The following is a 24688-nucleotide window of genomic DNA, read 5'->3' on the forward strand; positions in this document are numbered from 1 at the left end:
TCCCTCCTTCTTCCCTTCTCCCTCTTTCTTTTCCCCCCTGCTTCTTTCCTTCTCTCTTTTTATCTCTTCTTTCCTTCTCTTTCCTTCCCTCTTTCCTCCTTCTGCGGCCCAACTTTAGCGAGAAGGGGTTTAAACTTTAAACCCCTTCTCTCTTCGCTCCCCCCCCCCACAAGCCAGCTGGGGAAGGGAAGGGGAGGCTTTTGAAGATGCCTTCCCCCCCTTTTACTTCCCCTTCTGACATCACTTCCGGGGGCTGGTGGGGTGTGTGACATATGCTAATGAGCTATTATGCTAATAGCCTAGTAGCTCATTAGCATACCTTATGCTAATGAGCTCCTGCAGCTCTTTTTCTACGAAAAGACCCCTATGGATGATCGTGGTGAGGTTGCATCCGCTGGGGTTACGCTCGAAGACCATCTGCGAGGAAGGTGTGGAGCCTTGAATAAGTTATTTTCTTTGGTGATGCCACCGTTATGGGATCTGTTGCCTTGAGAAACCTGCCACACCTGCTTTGCTGATCTTCGCTCTCTTAGTTAAACTTACCTCTTCTGTTCTGCCAGGCTGTGAGAGTATCTGGGGAGAGATACGATGTTAGTGATGTGGCTGCTGATATTTGTTTGCATTCTTAGTAGATCCCTCCCCCAATTTTAGTTTGTAATTTATATATGTTAGCACCATTTCAATCAATGGTGGAGAAGCATTTGATTAATGGAGTCAGTAAATACACGACTAAAGGCTTAGACTGCTTTGTAGTATGTGCTGTGGAGCTTGTATTCACAATATTTCAGCATCCTTTAGCACAACAAGTGGATGTTACATGATGATGATGATGGTTAAGAAGAATTGTCACTGTCGGGTATTTGATTGGTAGAGGGTGTTCTGCAGTTTGAGATCTAGCCAAGTTCTTGGGAATTGCAGAGGTATCTTTGCAGGATTCTTGCTGTTCCGAGCAACACTGTCTTCTGGAACTGAGCTGGTGTTATTTGCTCAATGCCCAGAATATCCAGGTGTTTCTTGAGACTTCTAAGCACTGCTGCAAGGACTCCAGTGGCAACTGGTACGATGGTCACCTTCTTCTCTTAGAGGCGCTCTGACTCTATTCATAGGTCTTGGTATTTCATGATCTCCTCCTGTTCTTTCTTTTCTATTCTGCTGTCTCCTGGGATTGAAGTGTCAATGATCCAAACCCTATTTCTTTTTTTTCTTTCTACAATTGTGGTGTCAGGGGTGTTATGCTCCAGGTGTTTGCAATTGGAAGTCCCAAAAAATACTTGTTTCCTCATTCTCCATGATCTTGTCTGGTTTGTGTTCCTGTGAATTTCCGGCTGATGGTAAGCCATACTTCTTGCAAAGATTCCAGTGCAACATAGCTGCAATTCTATTGTGACATTCCTTATAGTCAGTTTTACTGTAGGGACTGACCATGTGGTCGACTGTTTCATCCTTTGCCTAGCAGAGTCAACATTTGCTGTCATCACAGTTTTTTCCCGAATCTTGGCTTTCATATTATTCGTTTCCAGTGCCTGCTCTTGTGCAGCTAGAATGAATCTTTCTTTCTTCAAGTGCCCCTTTTTGGAGCCACTTCCAGGTGTTTATTCTCTGTGTCTTTCAAATATTGCCCATGCAAGTGCTTTCCCTTCCAGTGGCCAAAGTGAGATTTGGTTTCAATCTTTTTGTAATCTCCCTTGGTTTCTGTAACCTCAAATAAGTCTGCGTTGTACACTTCAACCCCCATGGGATTCTATGCCGGGGGGGGGGCTTGTGTGCTCCAGTGAAGCAGAGGGCTATGCTACCAGCAGTGTAGCTGCTGGAATGGTACCCCATGGTAGACAGGTCTCTGCTAAGGAGTCAGACTAAATGCATCCCAAACCCCCATTCAGTAGGGTGAGAAAATGGAATTCGAAGTCTATACCGGGTCAGTCATTGTCCAGTTTAAGAAGGACCACGTCAAAGATTGGTGTTCCTGGATCTCCGGCGGAAAAAATGGGCTACAGGACCCAGGCTCTTCTGTTGGGCAACCAGAGCAGAGGCCTGATGTGCTAGTGGAAGCAGGATCTTCTGTGATGGTCTTTTTCAGTTGGTTGTTTCTCTTTTACAGTGCACAATTGTGTTCTTCCTGATATCCCTGTATTTCACAATAATAGATGTGCACTTTAAAGAAAAATAATCCCAAGTATCCGTTGTCTACCAGAACGACGAGGAAAAGCTGAGAAAATTAAAATGCCCAAAAAAGAATGTCTCTCTCCGTCTGCTCATTGGATCCCCCACAGAGTGTCTCAGTCCATAGAACAGTCAAGGGGGAGAAGTGTCTCATTCCACCTTCTCCCCAGTCTGCAGCACTGCCTGTATGCCTATATGTTTCTGCTGTCAAGTCTGTCTCGCAGTATTTATTTATTTTATTTACATGTGATTTAGCGCCACGTCTCGGGCGCAGCTTTGCGGCCAATGTCCCAACGGCTCCTGCCGTGTTGCGTCCCGCGTCACCGCGTTGCTCCGGCTCCAACTCCACCTCCGCTCGGTCCGGCCGCTGCCTTCCTGGGTCGCTCTCCGCCACCATTTCTTTCTCGCCGCCGCCGCCACCGTCTCTCCTTTTTCCTCGCCGCTGCCGATCACCTTCCCAGCGCAGAGCCAGGAGGAGGGTGCCCCCTGCCACCTAGGGCAGGTACCCATTCCTCTGTTGTTATTAGAGCTGCTGGGTTGGCGGGAGCTGGGACGGGGGCTCAACCCAGCCGCGGTGGGGATTCGAACAGCCTTATGGCTGTTCGCTACAGATGTTAACCACAGGCGTCGTATTGCCTGCGCCGCCGCTCCCTAGATGTAGATGCGCTTGTTGCCAAAGGGAGCTACTGTGGCATTTTCTACCCCATACACATCTGCAGCGCTGTCTGCCTGTCTGCCAGAATATGCAAGCAAAAGTTTGCCACAGCAGGCACAGCCCCAAGAGTGAAAAGAATAGAAAGCAAACAGGAGCCACTTGTCTTTACGGAATCAAAATAAAGATCTCCTCCTAAGCTATTGATTGTGATTGGTGGAAATGCCACTTTGGAAAGACACTTCTAACCTTTTTCTGGCAGGATCTGTGTGTAATTCTGATGATCGGCAAGCACCCTTACAGTTACACTTATCTTGATTTCCCACCCTTCACTCTTTCTGATCTTCTTTAAGTCTTTGGGCCATCTCACACACTAGCATAACCCTTCTGGCTTCCATGCGGACTTTGTATGCTGAGTGTGCTAGGTGCTCTTTGCTTCCCAGAAACACATGGGCCCTGTTTGGATTGGGAGTGGGGTGCGCATAGAGAGAGGGGTTCAGCTTCCCCTCATGCCTTTTCCTTGGCCTGAACCTGCTCTGTGGGGCAGCTATCTGTTCCCCTTACCGTTTCAGGTTCTGAAAATGGCACTGGAGTGGGGGACCTGAAGCCCCTTTACTGCATGCCCCATGGTCCTGATCCACATTGGGCCCATTTGCTCCTGGGAAGCATGGAATTCTCAGTGCTTGTGTGTTCCAGAAGTTCTTGCAGCAGTAACAAGGATTAACATTTTTCCTGGTTGTTTCCAAGCGTTGTTCTGATTCAGATTACTTACAATAAAAAGAGGGCAGAGTTGTCCCAGGTTTTTGATTTGTTATCCTGTGATTACACACATCCCTGGTCAAAATCAGTAGGGGCGATTTCGCACTAGAGCTGCCTCGCGGTTGCGCCGCCGTTTAAAAAGGTAAAGGTTCCCTTGCTCGAAAGCCAGTCGAGTCCGACTCTAGGGTTGCGGTTCTCATCTCCGTTTCAAAGCCGAAGAGCCAGCGCTGTCCGAAGACGTTTCCGTGGTCATGTGGCCGGCATGACTAAACACCAAGGTGCACGGAACGCTGTTACCTTCCCACCGAAGTGGTATCTATTTATCTACTTGCAATTTCTTGCTTTCGAACTGCTAGGTTGGCAGGAACTGGAACTAGAGACGGGAGCTCACTCCGTCATGCGGCACCCGGGTCTCGAACTGCTGAACTACAGACCTTCCACAGCCTGCAGTTCAGCGTCTTAACCACTTGAGCCGCCGTTTGCCCCAACACAAATATGTCAATTTCACACCCGAAGCTGCGGGGCTGCATTTTGACTCGTGGCTTCGCCCGATTTCCTCCGCAGTTTCGAGATCCTGGTTTTTGAGGATCACGAAACTGCGGAGGAAATCGGGCGAAGCCGCAGGTCAAATGCAGCCCCGCAGCCCTCAGGTGTGAAATTGACAAATAGTGTCGGGGCAAACGGCGGCGCAACCGCGAGGCAGCTCTAGTGCGAAATCGCCCTAGGACTTAAATTAGCTTCTGCTGAGGACTGAGGCCAGAGAATATTGTTTACTTCATTTTCAGTGGGATCTGGAGTAATTAGTAAATGCATAGGCTTGTCTTTCATGGTGTTCTTTGTCTATATAAAGATTTCTGTCTCCAAAGGGCTCACAGCATTTATAAAATACAATTGCATTAAAGACCTTACAGTTTAATGAATAAAACTACAAAAGAATTTGACCCAGGAGGATTTCTTTCCCCACAGCAAATAGAATTTTCCCCAGTATTCTTTTTGTACATAAATGTAAGCGCTACTCCGTTAATATTTTTTCATTCGCTTTACCCTTAAGTTAACTACCACCTAGTTTTTAGATACGTTAACTCTCTTAGTCAGATTTTGGGGAGGGTTGTTAGTTATAGGATGATAGCCTGTTTTTTTGTTCTGTTGGTGGCCTGCATATAAGTTTACCGAGCCAAATATTGGCACAGAGCTGCATTTTATAACAGTCAGAATGCTGATCTGGTAATAATATACATCAGTAATGGTGATTAAATAGTACCTTGTAGTTTGTTAGAAACCTTGCCGTAATTGTGGTTTGCGGTAAAACTTGTTGTTCCTGAAAGTCTGTCCATGGGATGCGCTCTCTTTAGCAGCCTTTTGTTTACTATTAAGAAAATGATCTTCCACTTGATGTGTACTTTATCCTCATTAAAAGAATATCTTCGACAGTTTCCCTCCTTCGTTATGCAGGACGTTCTGCTGTCATTTGGTATCATTCAGCTTGCTCCTGAGATAACGTCCCCCTTTGTGATAAAGGGTGAATCAATGAATTCTGAGTTGTACTGGAGATCTGTATACTACGGCATCATTTTGATTTAATTGCAGCATTGAATATCAAGACGCTGAGTGCTTTTACATCTCTCTGTGAAGACTCTGTGGTCTGGCATTTAAGGAGCAAGAACTGATGGGTATCATGTTCATTAGCCAAGTGCAGGCCAGCAGTCTATGTTTGGATTCTGCGTAGTATTTAATATTTCGGCGTACACTGCAGAATGCTGATTCCTGTCCTCCAAAAACACAGCTTAACTGATGATAAGGCTTCACTAAAATACGAGACCATATTCAAAACTTCTTCAGCCAATGCTCTGCTCCCCCCTCCTCCCCCCCCCCTTTCGAATTGATCTCTTTGACTAACACCGATTTGGTCTTTCAACTTAAAACAAGATAGCAACCAAGTAACAGTGTATGAATGGAATCTGCGTGTGTGTTCTTGGATATTTCCTGTATTCTTTCCTTTTTAAATTGTGTTGATTTGAGGGGGTTCGTAACCTCACGAGTTGCCTGTATTTCCAGTTGAAGACGAGCAGCCCTCGACGCTGTCACCGAAAAAGAAGCAACGAAATGGAGGCATGAGGAATTCACCCAACTCCTCGCCCAAGATGTCTAGGTGAGGCTCCACGCAACCCATATCTTTATCCCCTTCCCTCTATCTCCTTCCTCTCCCAACCAACCCTCCTCCCTGAGTTTAAAAAAAAAATGGGGAAGGGGGGTCATGGCAAGGTGGTGGGGAACGAAGAAGATTGTTAGATGCTTTCTGAAAGGCTGAAGTATTTATTCTGTCAGCTTGTCAGCGGTTAATGATAGAGCTGGAAAAAAATCTGTCATGAAAAACAGTTTGAAAAGCCGTTTGAAAAATACATAGGCTTTAAAGTCAGTCCTGTCACCGGGGCCTGTCCGTGTGTAGTTCTTAAACAGCAGTGGCACTAATGATAGCGCCGACCAATCAGAAGAACTCATGTGGTTAGTTTGCCTGAGGCGGTTCTCTTTTTGTCGGAATCCCTTCGAGGACTGTTTTCTGTACTTAAGGCCATATGTGAGATGTATCATCACAATCAAAAATGAACCTGAATATTACCTTCCTTTTATCCTGTCGATTGAGATCAAATTTCCTCTCATTGATTTTGACTGATTATTTCTTTTTAAAAAAAGACCTGATAATCTGTGTACTTGCTAAAGCAAAGTTCAGAACTAATGTAGTTTTACTGGAGATGAAAGTGATATTAATTATGAAAAGCAGATTTATTTATTTTTTTTAAAAAAGGGTATAGATCCTGGGAAGGCAAGCAGATTCACTTGTTAGTGATTCTTCCCCCCGCCGCGCCCCCCCCCATGTTTTGTTACATGTAAGGGGGTCCAATCAGATTCCCTCCCATATGACAGATTTTTGTAAGATGGATCCAGAGCAAGATTTCTAGGGCTGATACTGAAGATGACCCTTTTATAGATGTATATTAAAGGTCCCGGTCACACGGGCAGGAAACTGCAGGGGAGAAGCGTGGCTGTTTGCCCTGGGGCAAACTACTGCGCGGTTACGCGATCAGACCTCCCGTGGAGGTCCTGTGGAGGTACCGTGGAGGTTCCATGGCAAGGGAGAGGTGCCGATCACAGGATAAGCAGGCGCGCAATGAAGAAGCGCGCGCCGTGGCAAACTGGGTTTTTTTGTCTGTACACGACAAATGCGCATGCTCCGTTGGGTGCGTGTGCGCATCCACAGAGACTTGGACAAAAAAACCCACCTTATTTGCAAGGGGACATGGGCGGGCGCCGGATGCCACCGGAAACGCGATCAGACGCCCGCCCTTGCCCCGCAGTTTCCGGAAACTAGTACCTCTGAGGTACTAGTTTTTTGCCACGCAGTTTCGGCTGGAAGCCTCGGTTGAGCCACGGGAGTGCTACGCTTCCCAGATGTGCTGGTGAGATCGCGCCCGGAAACTCCGCCTGTTTTCCGTCTCACTTGTGTGGCTTCTGTTCCGTGTGACCGCAGCCAAAGTTATATAAGGCTATAGATGTGCCTGTAACACTCTTAAGTCCTCAGATAGCTAACCTCCAAGTCCACTTTGAATGCCACTTTTGGCAAAATCTGGTCATCACAGTTTAGAAATCCACATACACACACCACACCTAAGAAACGTAGCTAATCTTTTTGAAATTTCTTCTTCCTTCATCATCACTCAACTGCTTTCCCTATGGAGGAGGCCCCAAATTCACTATTTATCTTACTTTTGGCAATATTCTATGGCAGATTTTTGGAATTAAAAAACTATGGTTCTGAAATCAGAGTTTTACTCGGTGAGAATACACCTATCAGTTTCTGATTGTACATTTACTAGAATCATACTTCTGGGTTATGGCTAGGAAGTGATCCAGTTTGGTGTAGTGGTTAAGTGCGCGGACTCTAATCTGCTAGAACCGGGTTTGATTCCCCACTCCTCCACTTGCACCTGGCTGGATGACCTTGGGCAAGCCCTAGCTCTGATAAGAGCTTTTCTGTCAAGGGTGTCTGTTGTGTTGAGGGGAAGGGAAAGGAGTTTGTAAGCCACTCTGAGACACCTTTGGGTAGTGAAGGGCGGGGTATAAATCCAATCTCTTCTTCTCTTCTTCTTCTTCTTTATTGCCCTTGCAAACTTAGGTGAAATGGAAGCGCACCCTTGCTTCTCCATGCCATCTGGTTTGGTATTTAGGATTGCTAGACCAAAAGGCCAAAATTGATTCACAAAGTGAAAATGGGCCCAGCTGCACCCTCTGTGCTGTGAAGCTGTTTGTTCAAGAAAAAAAACACTCCCCGACTTCCTGGTAGCTCATCTGTGCCTCTGTTTTTTATGGCGGCTCAAGTGGTTAAGATGCTGAACTGCAGGCTGTGGAAGGTTGGTAGTTCAGCAGTTCGAGACCTGGGTGCCGCATGATGGAGTGAACTCCCGTCTCTAGTTCCAGCTCCTGCCAACCTAGCAGTTCGAAAGCAAGAGATTGCAAGTAGATAAATAGGTACCATGTCAGTGGGAAGGTAACAGCGTTCCGTGCGCCTTGGTGTTTAGTCATGCCGGCCACATGACCACGGAAACGTCTTCGGACAGCGCTGGCTCTTTGGCTTTGAAACGGAGATGAGCGCCGCAACCCTAGAGTCGGACTCGACTGGCTTTCGAGCATTGGAAACCTTTACCTTTACCTTTACCTCCCAGGTAAAATGGGGAAGAGTAAAAAGGACGCACCACCCACTTGCAAATTCTTATGATGCCCGTTGTCTTTAAGACCTCGTTGTCAGTTTACTTCTCCTCAAGTTCATCTCCCCTGGCCAAGAACGTTAGATTTATCCAGCTGAAATGGTAGGGAAATGGTATCCTTCCCCTCCCCTCTCTCTCACACACACACACACTCACACACATACTTCTTCCTTCATCATCTGATCAATGTAGTATAAAAGTGAAAGAAAAGGAAGGGGGGGGGAGTCGGAGGGAAGAGAGTGCAGCCCCATTTGGAGGGAAGTGCCCGGTCCCTGTTTGCTATGTAAAGTATGCCTCATTTCTTTGATCGGGAGTCATAATAATTCTAGGGAGTTATACTGTTTTCATATGCTTCAAAGCTGTGTCAAAGTTTTGCCGCTTTAGGGTACTTCTTTATTCTGCTGGCTCTTGGGTACTGAGATGACAGGTCCTGAGCACTAGGTGCAGGCTTTTTTCAAGTCATCGCCTTCAGCAAAACATCAAATTACCAAATACGGGGCTAACACGCCTCTACACAAATGCCTTTCCTGTAGATATATTATACCATATATATTAAATACTTTAGTGTTCCGCGGTACATTTTACGCGCAATAGAAAGTGATGGTTTGAGGTAGCCTTAGGGGGACTTTCCCCCCTCCTCTCTTCCACAAGCCGAAAAAGCCAGTGTATACGGTATCAAGGATGGTTTTTACAGGACTTTCTGCCCGAAGGCCTTTGTAAATAAGTAATGATCAACAGATTGGCTGTGGGTTTTTGAAAAGCATGCCTGTGTCAGCTTGCATGATGGGGGGAGAATTTTCAAAGGGGAGCTGGCTTTCATGGCCTGCTGAAGAGGGACTCTGGGAGATTACTCATCCCGAGCTCGAGCTGTCTGCTCAGTAACACATCAGAATTGCTAATCATTGGTCGGGCAAGGAGTGGGGGGGACTTGCCAGAACCAGACTTCTCATCTTGCCTTCCTTCCCTGGACTCGATTCACCCTTCCTCGGCGGCCAGCCTCGGCCTTTCCCCACTGCCACACCCAAGGAACCGCTGTCAACAACGACAAGTATCGTTCGATATCCCGGATCCAGTCTAAAATAAGACTGAATCGTTCAGCAAAGCGAAGCACCTCAGCTTTCCTCATAGTAAAACAAGTGGACCAGAGAGATAACCCTTTTAACTAAAAAAGGAGAGAAAGACAAAGACAGAGATCACCACACAATGACTGTGTTCTTCTACTTAATATTTGTTTGAGGGACTATTAAGCCTAAGCTGAAGGCACTTGGACGTCCTCTCAGATACGTTGCTTGCCTGACTGAAACTTTTTCTTCATTCAGAGTTTTGTGTCTGTTTCGCCTGGGTACGAACCTCCGAATTTATCTTCGGTTTCACTTCAGGCTGTCAAATTAGGTGAAATGTCCCTCAGAAACTGTACAGACAGGAAACCTTCACTAACACCTCAAATTTCATTTTAAGTGACATTTTTTGTTTGTTTGTTAAGTCTTTTCCGCTCTTCAGTTTTCTTGCTTACTTTTTCTTGCAGGAGCAAGTATGATTTAGCAAAAAAAAATGCTAAACAGTATTCATTTTGTAAAATCGGTTTTAAGACTTGTGTACCATCGTTGTTGTTTTTTAAAAAAGTGTTCTTGTCAAGATCAAAAAATTAACTTGATGTCTGTCATGTTGAAGGGCAACAATTTAATTCTAAGTATTTTGCAATATGGGTAATGCCCACCGATGCGTACACATGTGGAGTCAACCACTGGGCCAAATATTTTATTTTATTTATTAGTTTTGTATCCTGCCCTCCCCACATAGCGGGCTCGGGGCGGCTTCCATCATAATCAAAATATACATGTACAAATTAAAACAGTTAAAACTCCGATAAGATACAATAAAAATCCTATCATACAGATCCAGTTAAGTATCACAGGTGCAGTCTGTTATGAATTGGGGTCCATCGACAATGATACAAAACTCCCCTGCTGAGGGGAGGCCAAGAGAGAGGGGATGCCTACTGCCCTAATTAAAGGCCTGGCGGAAGAGCTCCGTCTTGCAGGCCCTGCGGAACTGCATAAGGTCCCACAGGGCCCTGATCCCCCGTGGGAGCTCATTCCACCAGGTACGGGCCAGGGCTGAAAAACCTGTCGAGGCAAGACGGACATCTCTGGGGCTGGGGATCCCCAGGAGATGTTGATTGGCAGATCGTAAAGCCCTTCAGGGCTGATGGTTGGTTTTATATCAGGGAAATGGTGTACGCGGGGGAGAGGCTGAAGCCCCCTTTCCACACATGCCTCGGTTTTGACCTCAATTGGGTACTTGGCATTCAGGCATAACGGAGAACCCATGGTTCATCATTGATCTTCTGTGCAGTCCCACACGGGGCAGGCCTGACTATTGGTAGGTTTTATAGCTAAGCACTGCGGTGGCTCAAGTGGTCAAGACGCTGAACTGCAGGCTGTGGAAGGTCGGTAGTTCAGCAGTTCGAGACCCGAGTTGCCACATGATGGAGTGAGCTCCCGTCTCTAGTTCCAGCTCCTGCCAACCGAGCAGTTCGAAAGCAAGAAACTGCAAGTAGATAAATAGGTACCACTTCGGTGGGAAGGTAACGGCGTTCCGTGCGCCTTGGTGTTGAGTCATGCTGGCCACATGACCACGGAAACGTCTTCGGACAGCGCTGGTTCTTCGGCTTTGAAACGGAGATGAGCACCGCAACCCTAGAGTCGGATTCAACTGGCTTTCGAGCAAGGGAACCTTTACCTTTTTATAGCTAAGAGCCACCAGGGGGTGCTGTGCGCCAGAGCAGAAACTTGTTCTCACCCAGGGCCCACGTGCTTCCGTGCAACAGCGCCCCTGCCCTCAGGTCCTCTTTTGCCACCAAAGGTTGGTTGTTCAAGTGTCTCCTAGCTTCAACGTGGTGAGGAATCGTGTGGCATTCTGTAGATCCAAGCTTCGGAATGGCTCAGAAGGCGTTGTTGTTTAAGAAGTGCTCTTACTGCAGTGCAAAAATGACCCAAACAGACAAGCATGATCTGTGTCTGTTTTGTCTGGGGGAGGAACACACGTCCCACGTGTAAGTCCTGCCAGAGATTTACCCCCAAAGCCCGGGGGGGATAGGGCTTCAAAGCTGGGAGAAGGCACTTAGAGCCTCTGACACACACCTCCATCGGTGAAGGCTGCGGAAAAGCCTCCAACAGCTGCATTGTGGGATTCAACATATTTGGCTCCACCACCACCCCGGTTCCAGATCTCAAATGATCCGCTCGTGCTCGCTGCAGGCACAGTGTGCATCATCTGAACCGCCTCTTAAGAAGAGGAAGGAGAAGCAAAAGCCGCTTACCATCATCGGACTCTCAAACTCCAGAACCGACCACGGCATTGCAGGACGAACCCAGAACACCTCTGAATAGGGGGTCACCCCGATCTCTGTTTCTGAACGGGAGGTCGAACCAGACAGTTCCGTGGTCTCAACATCAGCCACCGATGAGATGACCATCCAAGTCCACACAGGATGTCTCCCAAGAGATCTAGAGGTGTGGGACGACACTTTCAACCGGCAGATGGATCTGAGTGGTTATTTCTATCCACACGGGCTGTAGCCATACTCACTGTCAACCATGATGTTTGGCAGACCTCCCTCCCCTGGGATTGAAGAGGAGAGAGTTATCATCACAGCCCAGAAGATCATTGGCTGCCCCCTCCCGTTCCTGGAGGGATTGTATAGTTCTCGATGCTTGAAAAAAGCAAAGAACATTCTGCAGGATTTGTCACACCCTGAACACTCCCTGTTTGAACTGCTGCCTTCGGGCAGAAGATATAGGACAATTAAAACAAGGACAAAACAGATTAAAAAACAGTTTTTATTCGAGATCTATTATTGCCTTAAATGCTGTCTGAAATTGGAATTTGGGTGACATTGGTGGTTTAAGTTGCAATGTGAACCTTAAGGGGAGTTATGGGATGGTTGTGAATGGTTGTGTGAGTGTATATGAGTACAGCTGTAGATCACTGAAATGATTGCACCTTTAATTTCGTTGTACTATGTACAATGACAATAAAGTATATTATTATTATTATTATTATTATTATAACTGGTGAGACAGGATGCTGGACTAGATAGACCACTGGCCTGATCCAGAGGGGCTGTTCTTCTTATGATTAGCTCTTTAAATGAAAAAAGGGGGGCTGAGGCATTTTGTTTTTTTGTTTTCTAAATGCTAGCAACAGCTCTGGGGCCCCAGTTTCAATTAGCAGGACCAAGCAGGCCTTGAAGGGTTAAATCACTCCGGCTATTAACCATCATAACTTTTTTCCATTTCCTCCACTGTAAACAGTAGACATATGATGACATCAAATCCAACAATGGTTCTGGCACATTTTTTAAAATTAAAAAATAATGTAATCAGGAACCAATTCCCTTTTAATGTATTTGGATGAAAGTAGTCGTCCATGTATCTGTGGAGCTGCTGTCACAACCAGTACCCCCATGTCTTTCCTCCTCCGCACCGGAGGTTAGAAGTTTGGGAGTGCTCCTGGATGCCAACTTGACAATGGGGGCCCAGGTAGCAGCCACTGTCAAATCAGCCTTTTACCATCTTCGGCTGATCAGGCAGTTGGTTCCCTTCCTCGAACGCAATGACCTGGTGACAGTGATCCATGTGATGGTCACCTCGAGACTGGACTACTGTAATGCTCTCTACATGGGGCTGCCCTTGTCTCAAATCCGGAAGCTGCAGCTGGTGCAAAATGCCGTGGCCAGGCTGCTGATGGGGCTCTCTAGGTGGGAGCACATACAGCCTGTGCTGGAGGCATTGCACTGGCTGCCGATAGCATACCAGATTCGTTTCAAGGTGCTGGCTCTTACCTTTAAAGCCCTACATGGTCAGGGACTGCCTTTCCCCACATGTTCCCCAGAGAGCACTGTGGCCGGGGGGCCAGAATCGGCTGGCCCTCCCAGGTCCTAAGGATGCTAGGCTGTCAACAACCAGGGCCTTTTCGGTGGCAGCCCCATCCTGGTGGAATGGGATCCCGGAGGAGATCAGGTCCCGCGGGACCTTTGCCGTTCCGCAGGGCCTGTAAAACGGAGCTCTTCCACCAGGCTTTTGGGAACCGCCACCACCAATGAAGAAGATTGGTTGGTTAAAAGGGAGAGGGCCCTGGACCCTGAAAATTGCCATCGACAGCCTAAAGAACCGTGAACCCTGCAGGGACACCCAACTAACATCGAGAGCTGACTGAGAGCGGAGAACGTTCTACGCTGGCTGATACTGCTATATGACTATTAAGAACCTCTGGCAATTTATTAGGATTTTATATTTGTTTTAACCACAACTATGTTTTAATGTAATTATCTGGTTTTATGTGAGCCGCCCTGAGCCAGCTTCGGCCGGGACGGTGGGGTAAAAATCCGAAAATAAATAAATAAATAAATAAATAAATGCATACATAAATAAATACGATGTGATCTCGTAATGCTCAGAAGTTCCCCAGTGCCACAACCAGTCACAAATGGAGAGGAGTAGGAAGGAATGGAAGAGTGATGACGATCATTTCACGTGTTTTATTTTAATGCCCAGTCCCAGGAAGAGCTGCGGTGGCTCAAGTGGTTAAGACGCTGAACTGCAGGCTGTGGAAGGTCGGTAGTTCAGCAGTTTGAGACCCAAGTTGCCGCACGACGGAGTGAGCTCCCGTCTCTAGTTCCAGCTCCTGCCAACCTAGCAGTTCGAAAGCAAGAAATTGCAAGTAGATAAATAGGGACCACTTCGGTGGGAAGGTAACAGCGTTCCGTGCCCCTTGGTGTTTAGTCATGCTGGCCACATGACCACGGAAACGTCTTTGGACAGCGCTGGCTCTTCGGCTTTGAAACGGAGATGAGCACCGCAACCCTGGAGTCGGATTCGACCGGCTTTCGAGCAAGGGAAACCTTTACCTTTACTTACTGTTCAAGTAGGAGGCTCGAGCTCTGCTCCACTCCAGAATACTGGAAACCAAAAAAACCAACAGACTTAGCAAGCTGTAGAGCATGAACTAGGCACAGCTGGAGCCCGTGGCAGCAAGCTAAGAAATCCGCTGCCGTGACAAGGCAGTGGACGGAAACCAAGAAAAACCCCTCCCCTCTCACCCAAGGCTTTTGGGAGACTGAGAGGTGGCAAAGGAGAGCCCCTCCCCCATCCAAGGCTTTGGGCTGCAGAGAGGTGGCCAAGGAAAGACACCCCCATCTGATGATCCGGGCAGTGGAGAGGTGGCTCCAGAGATCTCTGTGGAGACAGCAAGACTAACCACACGGGGAGAGCAATTCAGAGCTGTGGGTTACAGCCTTCTCACCATGCCAAGCAAGGAGGAAGCGTGCACACGAGAGACCTCCGCAGAACAGCCACCAGGCCAGAACGCTTTCCCGGTGAGATGCACCACTACCACCACCACCCCGCCACCCGTGGATGGACCTGGGGAAACATAGCAGCCAGGCTGACACCTGATCTGGGAACGATCGCAGGAGCAATCTTTCGGTGGGACCCAGCAGCCCCCCCCCCCAATGTGGGCAGACTCCAACATGGTACCAGCCAGACAGGTGGACCCAAACATGGTGCCTGGGCCATCCCTCCCACCCCGATGCTGTTTCCACTGGGTGTAGAATAGAGCATACAGGCCCCTTAAGGGCCTGGGGATACTTCCATCCGTTTGGGAGGCCCTTACAACAACCAAGGTGGTGCAGCAGTGCCGGCCTGGATGCAGGAGGATGCAGAGTGGTTTAGGGGAGCTGGAAGAGGGAGGCAAGTCAGTAGGGGTCACTGTGGAGGGCTTCCCTTCTCCCCCCCCCCCACATACTCCTTAGCATTGTTGGAGTTGGCACTCTTCCACTACCACCATCCAAAGGTGCATACAGCTCTGCATTCTCCAAGCCCCCCGTCCCTGCACTGCTGTGTGTGCCAGCTTGGCTTGTAGAAAGGATTTAAAGAGACATATGCCTTCTCCAAGCCAAGCTAGCATGTGCATCTGGGTGGGGGGCTTGTAGAATGCATTTTAAGTCAAAGTTAAATGCATTCTCCAAGCCCACTCCTGCCAACAGGCAGGCCAGCTTGGTTTGGAGAAGGCATTTGTCTTGTTAAATCCTTTCTACAAGCCAAGCCAGCACACATGGCAGCGATGGGTGTGGGCTTGGATAACGAATTAACTTTAAATGCATTCTCCAAGCCCCGCTCTCACCACCACAAAGGCTGGCTTGGCTTGGTGAAGACATTAAAGAGACAATTTTTTGTCTCTTTCCTTTCCTTTCCTTCCTTCCTTCCTTCCTTCCTTCCTTCCTTCCTTCCTGCCTGCCTGCCTGCCTGCCTGCCTGCCTGCCTGCCTTCCTTCCTTCCTTCCTTCCTTCCTTCCTTCCTTCCTTCCTTCCTTCCTTCCCTCTTTTCCCATCTGTTTGCTTTCTTTCTACCTATCCCCTTCTTCCTCCCTCCCTCCCTCTCTCCCCATCTATTTGCTTTCTTTCCACCTCTGTCTTTCTGTCTTTCTTACTCTCTCCTTTTGTTTTTCTTTCTCACTTTCTGTTTTTCTCTTTCTCTCTTTTCCTGTCTCTCTTTCTGTCTTCCTCTCTTTCTGGTAATTAAGGGAAGAGAGATTATATTTTAATAGTTTCTGTAAGTTTTTTTTTTTTAATGTCAGCCCACTCACAGTTTTAAATCTAGCAGCATTTTTGGCTCACGGGGTAAATTTTTGACTCGTGGGACTGCACACTTTAGAGGTGCATCAGAGAGCATAAACAGCAGGGCTTGGACACGACTGGAGGGTCAGCCTACGATCTCGCCAATCAGGGTCGTTGCAAAATTTACATAGCCCTACCTGAGCGCGGGGAGGCGTGACAACCAGCTTGGATGACTTTGCCCCACTCAGAGAAGAAACCTTCAGGTAAGTTCAAATGTTTCGTTCTCTTCATAGATCCATGGACTAGTTTTTGTAGTCATTTATACAGATGTGTTTAGTAGGACTAGGACTTGTGAACACAAGAGAGTCATTCTGAAGAATATGGCAACGACTACAAAACCAAAAAAAAGAAGGGAGCAACTGCAACAAATAAATGAATAGAATTATATATACGAGGTAAAACCTAAAAACAAAAAGGTGTAGAAAAGATAATATAATGTATGTATATGTGTGTGTGTACCCATTTACATTTAGTGATAACTGATAAGTAAGCAAAAAATAAATGTTTTGACAAGTATTCATCAGTGGTCAAAACTGAACAGATAGGATCACAGGGATCAGACAGAGTCAGTCGTGACTTTGGACAGAATATGCTGTGTGTAGCCACACTTGGGTTTTGTACAGGATGTCTGAGGATGCTTTGTTTCTAAAGTTATATCAGGGCCCCCCAGCAGGATGCCCGTAGGTGACGTGGCCCCCGCTGACACCTTTTCTGGAGCCCACCAGGAAAGTGAGGGGGGCAGGTGAGGCTTTTGCCCCACAAGGCTTCTGATTGGCTATTGGAGATTTGACTGGATGTGCAGAGTTTGTTTTTTTAATGTCACTTTAGTGGCCACTGCCAGCACAGCACCAGCCTTTTTGTGGCTGGCTCCACCTCCCATGGCAGCCATTTTGTGGCTGCACCCACCACGGTGTATCCAAATTCCAAAAGCGCTGTCATGGGTCCTGGCTCCGCTTAGGCTGACTGTTCCTCAGATGAGGAAGAGGCAGGGAGCAACCCAGCCTCCTCTGGCGTCAGCCCAGAGAAGAAACTTCTACCAGCACCTGAGGGAGAAGAGGTCCCAGCATCGGCACAGGAGGTGCAGCAAGGCGAAAAGCCTGAGGTTCAGTTGGAGGAAGAGATTGCTCCAGAGCCTGGCCCAGCCCCCCCAGTTGGAGACACCCTGAGGCCAGAATCCCCACCTAGCTCACCTGATTGTCCCAGACGCAGGGCACGCCAGCATCTGAATGTGCAAGAGAGAAGGAGGAGTGTGAGACTTCAGCTGTTGCAAAGGCAACATGAGGGGCTGTGAGTCTTCGCAGATTGACTCCCAGGGAAGGGAGGACCTGGTCATAAACAGCCCTGCTCACCAGCCTTGGCATGGAAACAACCGTGCATTCTCGGACCGAGTCCCGGCTCTCAGCCTCCACTCCTCGCTTCGTGCTCCTGAAAATTATGAGTAATTTCTCGGCTTTCTGACCTTCAGCTCTGTTTCTCGGCTTGCTTTTGGACTGCGTATCCAGCTTTCAGTGAAGGCTATCCGGCTGGCCAGAACCAGCACAAGCGCCCACAAGTCTTATTGAGAGCCGGTTTGGTGTTGTGGTTAAGTGCACGGACTCTAATCTGGGAGAACCGGGTTTGATTCCCCACTCCTCCTCCACTTGCACCTGGCTGGATGACCTTGGGCAAGCCGTAGTTCTGATAAGAGGAGTCCTTGGAAAAGAGCAGTCTCTGTCAAGAGCTCTCTCAGCCCCACCCACCTCACAGAGTGTCTGTTGTGGGGAGGGGAAGGGAAAGGAGTCTGTAAGCCGCTCTGAGACACCTTTGGGTGGTGAAGGGCGGGGTATAAATCCAATCTCTTCTTCTTCTTCTTCTTATATCTTTCATTGATGTTATATTGAAATCTCTGTAGATGACTGTAGATGTTATAATGTACAGGCCAGACTTGATCTCTTGAGGGATTTGAAGGACTGTCACTCAGAGGAGGGCAGGGAGCTGTTCCTGTTGGTAGCAGGGACTCGCAATAATAATGGGTTTAAATTAAGAGCCAAAAGGTTCCGGCTGGATGTTAGGATTTTTTTTTTTAAGTAGTAAGAGTAGTTCAGTGGTGGAATGGGCTGCCTAGGGAGGTGGTGAGCCGGATGAACACTTGTCAGGGATGCTCTAGGCTGATCCTGCATTGAGCAGTGGGTTGGACCAGATGGACTGTCTGGCCCCTTCCAACTCTATCTCCACACTGATTCTGCTTGTCAGCAGTTGCTGGCAAGCAGGGCTCTTTTTGTAGAAAAAGCCCAGCAGGAACTCATTAGCATAATAGGCCACACCCAACAGCAGGAACTCATTAGCATATTGGGCCACATCCCTGACAGCATGGCTCATTTGCATATTAGGCCACACACCCCATGTTACCAGAAGTGTGGTCATCCAGCCACACCCACCTTTTGCTTCTTATTCTCTTTACCTTGTTTGTTGTCAAAACCCAGGGCCTTTTTGCGTGTTAGGCCACACACCCCCTAATTGTAGCCAACCCAAATGAGTTTCTGCTGTTGGGTGTGGCCTATTATACTAACGAGTTCCTGCTGGGCGTGGCCGACTCGGGAGCCGGCCGGAACTCCGTTCCTGTGCGTTCCTGCCCAAAAATAGCCCTGCTGGCAAGGATAAAGAGCACAATCCACCGGAGTGGCAAAGCATGTGGGGTTCATTGAGAGCAGCTAGATACTGCTACACCCCCCCCCCCCCCCCCCCCCCCCGTCTCATGAGCATTTGCACCGGAAGAAGTTCCTGGTGGGTTGTCCCTCTCGTCCTCAGTGCTTCGGAAGCTACAGTTGCAGGCGCCCACTGCACAGAGTTAGGAGGAGATGCCAGCGCTGCTGAGACGATGCCTCTTAATGCAGAAGCAAACGGCTTGTGACAGGGCACCAAGTGGCCTGAAGAACAAACAAATAGTCTGTCCCTGTCCACTCCCAGCTGAAGGGTGTACTTGACATTGGCCTCCAGACAAGTGGCATTCTCAGGAAAGGGTCATTATCGTTAGTGTCCCTGATCAGACACAAAAATCACGGAGGCACCGAGGTCTGCCGAGGTCCCGGTTGGTGACCAAGGAGAATCTCATAACCTTGAGGACTGTCCATCAATTTGGCCTCTGCACACCCTCTCTCAGCCCACGCCAACCCAAACCGGGCGTATGACATTTGCTCAGAGATTGGCACGGTCCGTCAAATTAAAGGGGAGCAGTTTTGCAAGCTTTGCAAAAAATATGAGACGCGCTTTCGGATACATACAGAAATGCGACCGTAAGGTGCAGGCTGAGATGACATTCTCCATGTCAGGAGAGCCAGTTTGGTGTCACGGTTAAGTGCGCGGACTCTAATCTGGGAGAACCAAGTTTGACTCCCCACGCTTCCACATGCAGCTGCTGGTGTGACCTTGGGTCAGTCACAACTTCTCTCAGAGCTGTTCTCTCATGAGCAGTTCTTGAAAGAGCTCTCTCAGCCCCACCTACCTCACAGGGTATCTGTTGTGGGGAGGGGAAGGGAAAGGAGTTTGTAAGCTGCTCTGAGACTCCTCCTCCTCCTTCTATAGTGTTTGTCAACTAGATTCAAGTCTGGCAGCACCTTAGAGACCAAGAAGATTTGGGGAGTTATAGGCTTTCGAGACTCAAAACTCCCTTCGTCAGATACCTGACAGCGCTTACACCCGAGAAGCTTGTTGGGCTCTAAGGTGCTATTGGACTCATGGCTACCATCTGAAACTCTAATGTTGGTTTGGGGGCTGGGTGGTATTAAGCTTTTCTTCTACCAAACAAGGGCATGCTATATTTTTTTCCTATTTAATGTAGAATTGTGTTATGCAAATGGCTCTGTCCATATATTGCTCTACGCTGTACTGAGCTTCTAGGACAAAGAAGGGGGAAAGCTTCAGAATAAATGAATAGAATAATAAATAGGAGGTGAAGCAGGCATCGGAGAGCGCCATCGCATGCTACGGTCCCCATTTAGTGCATCGCTTTTAAAACTTTAACTCAGAAGCTGAAGCTATTGTGGAGCTGTTTACCTGCCCGTTTCTCCAGCTCAGCATTTAATCCACCCTGGCTAAATGGAAAGTCCTTTACTTGAAAATGAATCAAAAATTCCTCATCTGAATTGGCCCCTGGGAAAAAAAAGAAAGCACAAGGGCACACGCATACAACTCTTCTGTGCATGCTGGCTTTGCGAAAATTCAGACAGCGTTCGCTCCATCCAATCGTATGAAGTCTGACGTCACATGCTGAAGTCGGTGTGGATCGAATTCTGGAGTTCACTGGCCATCACTGATGCATGTACAGTCAGGTGCTAAAACTTGAGACACGCTCCACACAGCCGGCTCACCATGATCTGAAGCTGACACTGGTCGATCCCCCCCCCACAAGGCTAGCCAGTGCCGAACATCAAGTGACAGAAGATTTGAATCTTCAGATGGAAAGCCGAGTAACTGGTCAAGGGGATGACTCGTCTGGTGATATCCGGTATCCTAAGCAGTTACACGTTGCTTTAGGGTATACTTAAAGGGTATACTTTAAAGGGAATACTTAAGACCACACGATTAGTTCTGCAGGCTAGTTTCGTCAGATGCTCCCCCACACAGAAACATACTGTCAGGACCCACAGCTAAACAACGGAGTACACGCTTCCAGGAAGGTTTTACTTTATTGAAAAGCCATAGATGCGATAACATGAACACTGTTAGGAATGGAGGCATACCTATGCGTATAATTTGCATGCGCCCCCCCCAGCAGTAACCAATTAGGTGGGCTCCCACACGCGGGAGACTGCTGGGCTCTCTAACAGTTGCGAAGCTGGGAACGGAGAAGCTCCCACGGACGATAGACACCACATACTCCACCAGTACAACATCAAAGAGATAAGCGTTACAGCTCTGAAGCAATTAGGCGCATGGGAAAGAATGCAAAGCAATTAGAAAACATCTCCACACTCATGGCAGCGTAGCTGACACATACACCCTGCCAGCTTACCCCAGTCCTAAATACAAGAGCTAAAAGAAGATTAAAAAGAGAAGCCAGGGGTGAAATATGCCCGTGTTGTCCTCCTGGTGGTGCTGGAAACTGCTGTGAAATTGCAGCTGACTTATGGCAACCCGTCATGGGGTTTTCAAGGCAAGAGATGTGCAGAGGTGGTTTGCCCTGGCCTGCCTCTGCGTAGGAACCCTGGATTTCCTTGGCGGTCTCTCATCCGAGCATCAACCAGGGCCGACCCTGCTTGGCTTCTGAGATCTGGGCTGTTGTTCTCCTGGCATCATCCCCTTATCAGCTATACTGATTGAGAACAGTGGAAACAAATTTCAACAATGCAGAAAACCTCAAGCAGTTCTTAAGCGACGATATTTCAGGCCTGAAACCCGATTTGGAGACTGTGCCGATGCCATGGATGGACCAGGAGTGAAATGATCCTAATGTTCTCCCTGCATACTGAAGTCCACTTAGACGTACATCCGATCTGAGTTATCAATAACTATCCTGTGAGTTAGGGATATCGGCGCACAGCTGGAACAGCAGCTTCATTACTATCATTTCTTCAGTCTAGCAAGAAAGGATGCCCCCGTAAGAACCCCACTGGAAGAGCAGACGTTTCTCTCCTTATCACTGCACACTTCATACCTAAGAACGCTTCTTTCGTATGGGCTCTGAATCCCCGTGGAGATTTCATTGCTGATTAAGTTTGTGAAAGTAAAGGTCAGCCGGAGAGTGTCATTAGTGCAACGCACGCGCACGCGCTGGTGACAAATTCTCATTACAACTTAATGCCGTCGGTACAGACTGAAAAGGGTCACCGGGAACGGTTAATGCTAGCTGACAAATGTTGGGTATATTAGTCACAAAACATTTGCAGAGTTCCATCAGAGCCGCGTGACAACCTTTGCAGCCGGTCCCAGTGAGCCGCCGCGTCATCGACGGAGCCCTGCCTGTGATGAGCCGTCAGTCTTGTCTTGGCTTGAGCTTTGGAGCGCCAGTCAAAGCCGTCAGGGAAGATTGGAGTGACAGAGACCCACTGAGCGAAGAGCGAAACATCCAGCACACGATGAAATATTCAGCTGGGGTGTAAAAGCTCTAAATGCTTTTTCAATTATTAGCACCTGCATTTGCTGCCGACATCTAACACTAACAGCATGTTAATTGCCACAATTTGTTAGGGCGGTTGTAAGAGGAAATGGGGAAGGCGTGAGACCTTACCCACTGCATCTCGAAAGAGAAGGGCCCATTTCCTAGGCACCTGCCCCCTTCCCCAAAAACCCAAGCTAACCAGATCATTACTTTTTAGTGGGAATGGAAAACTGAAGATGCTCATATAGGCACAGTGAGAGCCACCCCATCTCCAAAAAAGAGGGATTTAGAGTATAAGCTTTCATGAGCCAGTTTGGTGTAGTGGTTAAGTGTGTGGACTCTAATCTGGGAGGACCGGGTTTGATTCCCACTCCTCCACTCACATCTGCTGGATGACCTTGGGCAAGCCATAGTTCTGACAAGAGCTGTCTTTGAAAGGGCAGTCCTTGAAAGAGCTCTCTCAGCCCCACCTACCTCACAGGGTGTCTGTTGTGGGGAGGGGAAGGGAAAGGAGTCTGTAAACCGCTCTGAGACTCCAAGTGAAGGGTGGGGTATCAGTCCAATCTCTTCTTCTTCTTCAGTGCTGTCTACCCAGATTGGCAGCGGCTTTCCGGGGCTTTCACATCACCTACTGCCTGGTCCATTTAACTGGAGATGCCGGGGATTGAACCTGGGACCTCCTGCGCAAAGCAAGAGTTCTACCACTGAGCCACCGCCCCTCCCCTAAACTATCAGCTACACAGGAACATGTGAAGCTGCCTTATACTGAATCAGACTCTTGGTCCATCAAGGTCAGTGTTATCTACTCAGACTGGCAGAGGCTCACCAGCAGTGTCCCCTCTAAGCAGAAGTTTGCTCAATTTCATGTTCTTTGCAGGAAAATTAGGGGAGGGAAATTCAGAATGGAGAAGCAGGAGGCGGGGATGCCCTTTCCCAATCCACTGCTTCTGTGTTCAAAATCCCCCCGAAGTTACACACACACCTCCAGTTTACAAGGCCACGGAGAGGAAGTGAAGCATATACCTGCACAAACACTCTCTGGTCTTAGTACGTTTCTTCAGCAGTAAGTCTCATCTAGGTTTCATGATTCGTTTACAAATGAAGTTGTAATCGAAATCACATCCTGCCGCTTGGTGAAAATTTGATAGTGCCATTGATTGGGTGTGTGTGAAGGGGAGGGGCCATGGTTCAGTGGGAGAGCCTCTGCTCGGCATGCAGAAGGTCTCAGGTTTGATACCCAGCATCTCTAGTTTTAAAAAAGGACCGGGCAGTAGGTGCTGTGAAAGACCTCCGCCTGAGACTCTGGAGAGCCACTGCAGTCTGAGTAGGCCTCCACATTCAGAGGCTGCAAACCACTGAATCCCAGAGCCAGGAGGCAACATCTGGGGAAGGCCTCCGTGCCCTGTTGCTGGACCTCCAGAGGAACTGGTTGGCCACTGTGTGAGGCAGGATGCTGGACTGGATGGACCCTCACTGTTCTGATCCAGCAGGGCTCTTCTGGTGTCCTTATCAGGGGAAGGCCTCGGCCTCTCTGCCCTGTTGCTGGCCCTCCAGAGGAACTGGTTGGCCACTGTGTGAGGCAGGATGCTGGACTGGATGGACCCTCACTGTTCTGATCCAGCAGGGCTCTTCTGGTGTCCTTATCAGGGGAAGGCCTCGGCCTCTCTGCCCTGTTGCTGGCCCTCCAGAGGAACTGGTTGGCCACTGTGTGAGGCAGGATGCTGGACTGGATGGACCCTCACTGTTCTGATCCAGCAGGGCTCTTCTGGTGTCCTTATCAGGGGAAGGCCTCGGCCTCTCTGCCCTGTTGCTGGCCCTCCAGAGGAACTGGTTGGCCAGTGTGTGAGGCAGGATTCTGGTCGAGAAGGACCACTGGTCTGATCCAGCAGGGCTCTTCTGATGTTCTTAACCTGCACATTCAGAGGCAGTCAACCTCTGAATCCAAGTGCCAGGAGGCAACATCCAGGGAAGCCCTCAGTCTCTATGCCTTGTTATTGGACCTCCAGAGGAACTGGTTGGCCAGTGTGTGAGGCAGGATTCTGGTCGAGAAGGACCACTGGTCTGATCCAGCAGGGCTCTTCTGATCTTATTATGAGTAGACAACACTGACCCTGATGGACCAAGGATCTCTGATTCAGTAGAAGGCAGCTTCCTGTGTTCACTCGATGGCCTGTATGGCCCCTTCCAACTCCGTGATTCTATTATTCTATTAAGAAGCAGCTGGACAGACACTTGTCAGGGATGCTCTCGGCTGATCCTGCACTGAGCAGGGGGTTGGACTAGAGGGCCTATATGGCCTCCTTCCAATTCTGTGATTCTATGATTCTATGTGTGAGGGTGGGGTGGGTGGGAGCAGTGTTCCCTCTAAGCCGAGTTAGTGTGAGCCAGCTCACAGTTTTTTAGCCTCCGGCTCACACGTTTCTGTCTCAGCTCAGGAAGGACGGGCTCCATAGCAAACTAATTTATGCAGCAGCCAAATTGCTCGCTCACCACTTTAATGCCAGGAGCTCACAAAGTAGCATTTCTGCTCACAAGACTCCACAGCTTAGAGGGAGCATTGGGTGGGAGCAGGCCATCACGGACACAAATAACAGACCCCCCCA

At 48.5% G+C, this 24688-nt stretch overlaps 1 protein-coding gene across 1 annotated transcript in view; it reads left to right on the plus strand.

Moving 5' to 3' along the window:
• KCNMA1 (potassium channel, calcium activated large conductance subfamily M alpha, member 1) overlaps nucleotides 1–24688 on the plus strand; it is a 427405-nt gene that overhangs the window by 383515 nt on the left and 19202 nt on the right. Inside the window, exon 18 of the mRNA XM_015416325.1 lies at nucleotides 5627–5720. Coding sequence (XP_015271811.1) covers nucleotides 5627–5720 — 94 coding nt within the window. The remainder of the gene's footprint in view (nucleotides 1–5626; nucleotides 5721–24688) is intronic.

This window comes from Gekko japonicus, unplaced genomic scaffold, assembly GCF_001447785.1.
Source record: "Gekko japonicus isolate JY-2015 unplaced genomic scaffold, Gekko_japonicus_V1.1 scaffold861, whole genome shotgun sequence".
Classification (NCBI taxonomy): Eukaryota; Metazoa; Chordata; class Lepidosauria; order Squamata; family Gekkonidae; genus Gekko; species Gekko japonicus.